The following is a 7510-nucleotide window of genomic DNA, read 5'->3' as shown; positions in this document are numbered from 1 at the left end:
TCCATGTAATCACACCTTTTATTGGTAACATACTCAAATTCCACAGCTTCAAGATCATGTGGGAATGGACAAAACAAAGTGTAAAAGAGCATGGTTCATACATTCCAGTTTCCTGAAAATGGATGTATGATCAATATAGATCAGATTATCGAGGGAAGACTTTGGAACGATTCCTTCTACCTATTCAATTACTGTGAGTTTTCTTTAAAAGCTGTTATTTTTCTCTTCTTGGTATGAGAAGGCTATGCCTTTTTTTTTTTTTTAATTCCTATCAACAAGTGTATTTTTTAAACATATTTTTCCTGGATCTAGGTTTGTAATTAAATTTATTTAAAACCAATAAGCAGCGCGCCTCCAAAATCAGAAAACTTGTTCAATAACCAAAAAATGACAAACATGCTTCAAATCGGCTGTGTGCGAAAAGGAGCTATAGGCTGGGAAATTTATGCCGAGCCAATCCTTGGCCGCACACACCGAGGGGCGCTGGGATGACTTAAAGCCGCCCCGTGGGGGCCGGAAGGTTTGGGACTGACCACGCCCCCCTCGCCGGCCCTGCGTTTGATCGAGCTGGTCCGGAACTCTTCTGTCTGGCTCCGGCGGAGCTACCCCGGAGGGTAAACTTCCGGTGACCGTACGACTTCCGTGCGGGGCAGCCGATTTGGCTAGTCCTAGGCGGACCGGAAGTCCGTCACTCCAGACTACCCGCCCCTTTCCTAAAGTGACGCACGGCGGGGTTGCCGGAAGAAGTGGCGAAGTTACTTTTGAGGGGATCCGAGAAGCGGCGGCGTGCCAGGGGCTACGGAGGAGGAGGAAGAGAAGCAGAGCAAGGGGACCGAGGCAGGTGCACTAGAGTATGGGAAGATGCGGGAGGCGTCCCGGGCCCGGGGCTTCCCGGCGTTCTCCGCGCTGCCCCCGCTCAGCCCCTTTCTCTCCTTCCCCCGCCCTCCCTTCCGTAGCTCGCGCTGTCTCCGGCTGTTTCCAGGGCAACGGGAGTAAGAGACCCCCGCGAGAGGCGGCCCACGGGACCCTCGCGCGCAGCCATGAGCCCCGCCCCCCACTGGTGTTCGGAGAGGGGCGGGACCTGGAGCGAGGTATGGGGGCGGAGCGTGATGGGAGGAGGTGGAGGCGGGGCAGGATGGGAGGGGATGGGGCCGGACCTGGAGGGAGGGGTACCGATGGGGCGGGGCAAAGTGGCGGGGCGGGGCATTGTGGATAGAGTGAGGGTGCAAGCTACAAGGGTCGGGCGGGACCTAGAAGGAAAAGATGGGGAGGAGGTGGGGTCAGAATGGGAGTTGGGGGTGCTTCTTCAGCAGAGGTGGGGAGTAAGAGGAGGCAGGGTGAACTTGGTGGGAAGGGGGAAGTTAGGGCGGAGCACGATTGAAGCAGAAAGGGCAGTACCTGAAGAGGGAGTGGGCAGGATCCGGAGTGGGTGGAGCCTACACGAGGGGCGGGGTCTAAGTGAGGGCAGGGCTTGAGACCCAGCCGGAAGATCTGGAGCAATCGTGGGTGGGGTCTGTCAGAATCGGAGGAGAGGTTTTACAGGGCGGCAGGGGCCTGGGGTGGGGTCTGTGTGCAGTAAAGGAGGAGTCTGGAGAGATGGAAGAAAGTGGTGCATCCTTGGAGACCTGGGGCTGGCCTAACCTGACCCTACCTGGCCCGACAAGGTTCTCAGTCCCCCTATATTCTGCAGGTTGCTCCGTGACTCCACCATGTCCACTCCCACCACCAGTTCCCGGGACACCCCCTTGCCTGGTGAGCGACCCCTTTCCCAGCCCAGTCCCTCTCCCATTGCACACTTGGCAGGAGAAACTCACTGTGCTTCCCTCTCCCAGGAAATGGCCCGCCTCAACCCAGCGCACCCTCTTCTTCACCAGCTATAAAGGAGGAGGGTCCTGAACTGTGGCCTGTGGGTCCAGACCCCGATGTCCCAGGCGATGACTGGGCCCGTTCAGCCTGCAGCGAGGGTGAGATGGGGCCCAGGGACAGGGGCTCGGGATGGATATGGGGGGCCTTGAGGGGAGATCTAGGAAGGGAGAAAGATAAAAAATCAGAATGGGAGGCCCCAGTTTCTTGTTGATTTTTTTTCTTCCGCTTCTTCTTGTCACTTCTTTTTTTCCTTCACTTTGCCTGTGAGTGTATTTTTTTCCTGCTTGACATCTTTTGTTATTTGTTCTTTGGGGTTCACACATCTTTCCTTCTGAATTGCCGTCTCCCTGGTCACCCCCTATACACTGGCTCTTTGTGTCTTCTGTGTCGTGGGGATGGCCCTCTGGCTGCTGTTTCTTTTGGGGGCTCTGTCTGTTTCATGGCTTCTCTCCGCCCACCCCAGTCGTCCCAGACCCGGCAGAGGAACCGGAGCGCAAGCGAAAGAAGGGCCCGGCTCCAAAGATGCTGGGCCACGAGCTGTGCCGCGTGTGCGGGGACAAGGCCTCCGGCTTCCACTACAACGTGCTCAGCTGCGAAGGCTGCAAGGGCTTCTTCCGGCGCAGCGTGGTCCGAGGCGGGGCCAGGCGCTACGCCTGCCGGGGCGGCGGAACCTGCCAGATGGACGCCTTCATGCGGCGCAAGTGCCAGCAGTGCCGGCTTCGCAAATGCAAGGAGGCCGGGATGAGAGAGCAGTGTGAGTGCTGGGGAGGGCGCCGTGCTCGCCTGGCCCGTGCCCAGCTCTGGGGCCACCGCTGAGGCCTCTGTGTCCCGAATAGGCGTCCTGTCAGAAGAACAGATCCGAAAGAAGAAGATTCGGAAGCAGCAGCAGCAGCAGCAGCAGCAGCAACAGTCACCTGTGGGGCCTTCGGGTGGCAGCAGCTCAGCCTCTGGGCCTGGGGCTTCCCCTGGAGGGTCTGACGGAGGTGGCCAGGGCTCCGGGGAAGGCGAGGGTGTCCAGTTAACAGCCGCTCAGGAACTAATGATCCAGCAGTTGGTGGCGGCTCAGCTGCAGTGCAACAAACGCTCCTTCTCCGACCAGCCCAAAGTCACGGTACTGCCCCTCCCGCAGCCTTGAAGGGTGATGAGGCCAGTTGGGGGAAAGCCATCAGGGCTGCAGCCCAGGGCATGGGGAGGGAACAAGGTTCCAGAGGGCGGGGCCTTGGAGAGGAGGGTCTCCTAGGGCGCATTCTCCTAGGGGCCTCGGGCTCATTGGAGGAATCTGTGAATAACCTTGACCCCCCTTGGCCCTAGCCCTGGCCCCTGGGCGCGGACCCCCAGTCCCGTGATGCACGCCAGCAGCGTTTCGCCCACTTCACGGAATTAGCCATCATCTCAGTCCAGGAGATTGTGGATTTTGCCAAACAGGTGCCTGGCTTCCTGCAGCTGGGCCGCGAGGACCAGATTGCCCTCCTGAAGGCATCTACCATTGAGGTAACGGGCAGCCTTCCCATCCTCAACATGGCCCTTCATTCCTGCCCACAGGGAACCCCAGGGATAAGCCTCAGAACAGATGTTGGGGGAATAGGGATGAGCAAGACCCCTCTGGTGGTTGCCCTCGTGGGGACGATATCCTACAGGGGGACGTCGAAATACTAAACAGAGAGTCAGAGCCTCCCATGAGCCAAGGAGAGAGAGGAAACGGGTTGAGGCTGAGAAAAATTGAGGATTGGCTGGGAGGACGCACTCTAAAGAATGTGCTGAAAAGGCCATTCAGAAGAGTTGACATTTAAACCAAAGCAACAGTAACAAATAAGTATTGAGTTACTAGTGGACCCCAGGCTCCATTCCAAGTCCTGGATAGGTCGCAGTGAACAAAACATGCCTGTCCCCATGCCCTGCAACCACCTGGGGAGAGTATCCTGGGAGGAGGGCGCTGTGGGCGTTGAACCTGGAGGAGGGAGAGCTTGGAGTGTCGGGCGTGCTGACTGCAGGCCGGGGTGACTGAGGGAACGTGCTTGGGGGCAGAGGGGTGAGAGGTGATTCTGGCAAGATTAGGTCCCCCCACGGGCCAAGAGAGGAGAGACCAGTGGCTGCCAGGTCACAGGGACTCGTGGCGCCCCTGCCTCCTCCTCTCCCTGCTGCCCACAGATCATGCTGCTAGAGACAGCTAGACGCTACAACCACGAGACAGAGTGCATCACTTTCCTGAAAGACTTCACCTACAGCAAGGATGACTTCCACCGCGCAGGTGTGGTGGGGAGAGGGCTGGGGGGGTGCAGGGCCGTTGCCCCTGGGGAGAGGGCTGGGAGGGTGCAGGGCCAGTGCCCCTGCCGGGCCTCTACTGGTGGCAGACCTCAGGCCATCTCGCTCTTGTCTGAGCCTCTATTTTTTTACCTCCAAAGTGGAGTGAGCCAGCCTCAAAATGAGATGAAAATGTATTTATTGAGTGCTGAGTCTGTCCGCTGGGATGCAGTGCGGGATGAGACAGAGGGGTGTGTGCTCTCACAACGGGGCATTTTGATAGGAATTAAGAAAAGACACTCCCTCCTTCCCAAACCTGGTGTCACTGGAGGGAGGCCGGATCTCAGTTCATTGTGAAGTACGCAATCTACGCAACTGTACGCGGTAGGTCTCTGCCATCCAAGAGCACTTACCTGGGGATGTGACCTAGGCAGTGGGCTTCTGGAGGAAGTGCATATGAACTGAGGCCTGAGGGGTGAGATGTATTGCCTAGGAAAAGGAAATTGGGGGGTAACAATGCCCACCAGGGAACCCCATGTACCATAAAAGCCTTGTTCTCCCTCAGGCTCGGGCTTCACTCTGTGAGTCCAACTCTCCCCCATCATCTCTTCCCGGGGCACCTCTGTATTTTCCTAACCCCATATTCTTCCTTTCCTCTAGCCGCTGGCCCTCCCAGTCCCCTTTGAATATGAGTGTGGCGGGGGAGCACTGAACGGGGAGAATGTTTCTGGCAGTGGGCTCAGCACATACAAAGGCCCTGAGGTGGGGGAAGAGCTGGATGGTGTTAGGGAACTACAAGGAGGTGCAGGCATCTGGAACACAGGGAGATGAGGCTGGAGAGGAGGTTCGGGTCCTACCGCTTCCCCCCATCCTCTGCCATTGTCCTCCAGTGCCTCTCCCTGGAACACTGTCGGGACCCCTCACTGGGTTCTCCCAAGTGTGTCTGTTCATACAGCGGTCGGAAGGGTCGTATTCATAGTTAGCTCACGTCCCTCCTCTTGCTCGCTACCCCTGCATGGCTCCCGTCTCACTGGGAGAAAAGCCAGAGTCCTTGCCATTTTTCACAGGCTCCGAGGGGCCTCTCCACCCCCAGCTCCCTTTGTTCACCCTCCTCCAGCCACACTGGTCTCCTCCCTCTTACTTGAACCCACCAAACATGCTCCCGCCTCAGGCTTTTGCAGTTGCTCAGCCAACATGGGCGACCACCTCCTCCTGGTTTGCATGGGACCTTTGTGGTGTCAACATTTGGAAGCCTCAAGGCCCAGAAAGCTGCCCAGTCCTGGGAAAAACAGACAGGTGGTGCCCACCTGGAACACTCAAAACGTCCCCGTGACTCATCCCCTCCCCTCCTGGTGGTTTCTCAAAGGTCACCCTACCGTGTGGCCTTCCTACAGCGTCACCCTACACACCGGCCACCTTGTCTAAGATGTTGATTTGATTTTCGATGCCCCGATTACCTTTCCTTGTGTTACCTTGATCCAGGTCACAGACCGGATGGTTTAGTTACACGTTTGTCTGTTGTGTTCCCTCAACCCCCAAGTGCAAGTTCCGCAGGAGGGGAGGCTGTGTCTTCTAAACAGCTCTGCCCCGGGGCCTGCCACACAGTAGGTGCTCAACAGAGTCTGAAAAACAAATGAATGAACTACTCCTGGGGATGAGTTCAGGCCTTACTCCGTGAACATTGGAAGCCACCACAGGGGTGACGCAGTGTGACCTAGGTTTAAAAATCTTTCTTTTTCGTTAGGAGAGAACCGGGGAGGTCGGGAAGGAGGTGAAGGCAGTGATGAGGTAGCAGGAACTACTGAATAAATGTTCACATTCATTACTCATCCCTTTATTCAGGCAGGGGTTAGGGTGCACTTCCCCCGTGCCAGCCACTCGGATGGGGACACAGCTGAACAGAAATGACCAGAAGGCTAGCATTGCTGCCGTGTCCCTCACCCCGCTGATAGCGTCAGGGACCCGGGCTGGGGCCAGTTCGGGGCTGGGGGAGCTCATCCGGCCCCGCCTCCCGCCCCCCCAGGCCTGCAGGTGGAGTTCATCAACCCCATCTTCGAGTTCTCCCGGGCCATGCGGCGGCTGGGCCTGGACGACGCGGAGTACGCCCTCCTCATCGCCATCAACATCTTCTCTGCTGACCGGCCCAACGTGCAGGAGCCGAGCCGCGTGGAGGCCCTACAGCAGCCGTACGTGGAGGCCCTGCTCTCCTATACGCGCATCAAAAGGCCGCAGGTACGGGAGCCCACCCCTCCCAGGGCCCTGGCGGGGACAGGCAGTCCAGGCCCCACGTGGGGGCCGCCGCGGGCTGAGGTCTTGCCTCCTCATCAGAGCCAGGCCCTGTCTGTTGCCCCCACTGCCCGGCTCCTCTGGCAGCGCCCTGAGCCCTGGCCGGTGTCCTCTTGGCCAAGTCTGTCCTCAGGCCTCTGTCCCGTGACCAAGGAGCCAGGCCCAGTGTAGGCATAGGGGCGGGGCTCCCCACACTCTGCCCCTGCCTACACCGGTGGTCCGGTTGGGCTGACCAGAGCCCACCTCCCTCCTGTCCCCCCCCCCACCTCCCCGCAGGACCAGCTGCGCTTCCCCCGGATGCTGATGAAGCTTGTGAGCCTGCGCACGCTGAGCTCTGTGCACTCAGAGCAGGTCTTTGCCCTGCGGCTCCAAGACAAGAAACTGCCGCCTCTGCTGTCTGAGATCTGGGATGTCCACGAGTGAGGGGCCTGGCCGCCCTGCCCCACAGCCCTGTACCCTCCAACGCATGGACGTTGTCGCCCCTTCCTCCTCCTGGAGTGGGAAGGAGCCGGGCCTGGGGTCCCATCTTGTGGCTTATAGCACAAGCCCTGGCGCCACCAGCCCTCAGCCCTCGGGTGAGCCCCCATTAGGGTCCAGGAGGCTCCCTCCCTGCCCACTGAGTCTTCCTGGGAGGGCTGGGTGGGTCCTAGATCCCAGCCTCTGACCCTCCTAGCACTACCGGCTGCCCTCCCCACCCAGCTTACACCTCAAGCTCACTGCGCAGTGCACCTTGAACAGAGGGAGTGGGGGCCCCATGGCTCTCCCTGACAGCCTGAGAAACCGCAGGCCCCCTCCCTCTGTTCCTTTTATTTAATAAAAACTAAAAAAAGACAAAAACAGGAAAATAAAGTATGAATAGAAACCTGCCCTGAGCCAGAGTGAGTTCAAGATGTGTGGGGGATGGGATCAGCCACCTGAACCTTGTGTTGCTAAGCTGGTGGAGGGTTCAGGGTGATGTGACTGAGTGTGGGGGTGGGGGAGGAAGTGGGGTGTCCAGGAGAGGCTGACGGCCTTGGGGTCATCTTCCTGTACTAGGTGAGTTGGAGATTGCCGAAGGACAAAGAACACTTAAGTGGATGAAGGGTCAGGCTCTCAGTACCCAAATGTTTCCTGAAGC

General features: G+C 58.4%; 1 protein-coding gene across 2 annotated transcripts; it reads left to right on the top strand.

The window, feature by feature from the left end:
• Nucleotides 1–543: 543 nt before the first annotated feature.
• Nucleotides 544–7259, top strand: NR1H2 (nuclear receptor subfamily 1 group H member 2). Of its 2 annotated transcripts, none has more exons than XM_043598443.1 (10): nt 544–837; nt 957–1091; nt 1691–1752; nt 1833–1964; nt 2330–2620; nt 2703–2977; nt 3178–3357; nt 4015–4114; nt 6131–6339; nt 6670–7259. In XM_043598443.1, exons 3-10 carry the CDS (start codon nt 1710–1712, stop codon nt 6814–6816), a joined length of 1377 nt encoding a protein of 458 aa, XP_043454378.1. In that variant the 5' UTR covers nt 544–837; nt 957–1091; nt 1691–1709; the 3' UTR covers nt 6817–7259. The 2 variants fall into 2 exon arrangements, with proteins under 2 accessions (XP_043454378.1, XP_043454379.1); XM_043598444.1 differs by having other exon boundaries at nt 544–841.
• Nucleotides 7260–7510: the final 251 nt, after the last annotated feature.

This window comes from Prionailurus bengalensis, chromosome E2 (assembly GCF_016509475.1).
Source record: "Prionailurus bengalensis isolate Pbe53 chromosome E2, Fcat_Pben_1.1_paternal_pri, whole genome shotgun sequence".
Classification (NCBI taxonomy): domain Eukaryota; kingdom Metazoa; phylum Chordata; class Mammalia; order Carnivora; family Felidae; genus Prionailurus; species Prionailurus bengalensis.
The sequence above is the reverse complement of the archived record's forward strand: the minus strand, read 5'-3'. Positions and strand labels throughout refer to the sequence as shown.

What these genes read in the sequence shown, in the direction of transcription:
- NR1H2 (XM_043598443.1), top strand. Translation starts at nt 1,710, where the DNA reads ATGTCCACTCCCACCACCAGTTCCCGGGACACCCCCTTGCCTG. An exon ending in TGAAGGCATCTACCATTGAG is followed by an intron (nt 3,358 to 4,014) that starts GTAACGGGCAGC and finishes TGCTGCCCACAG; the next exon opens with ATCATGCTGCTAGAGACAGC. An exon ending in CGCGCATCAAAAGGCCGCAG is followed by an intron (nt 6,340 to 6,669) that starts GTACGGGAGCCC and finishes ACCTCCCCGCAG; the next exon opens with GACCAGCTGCGCTTCCCCCG.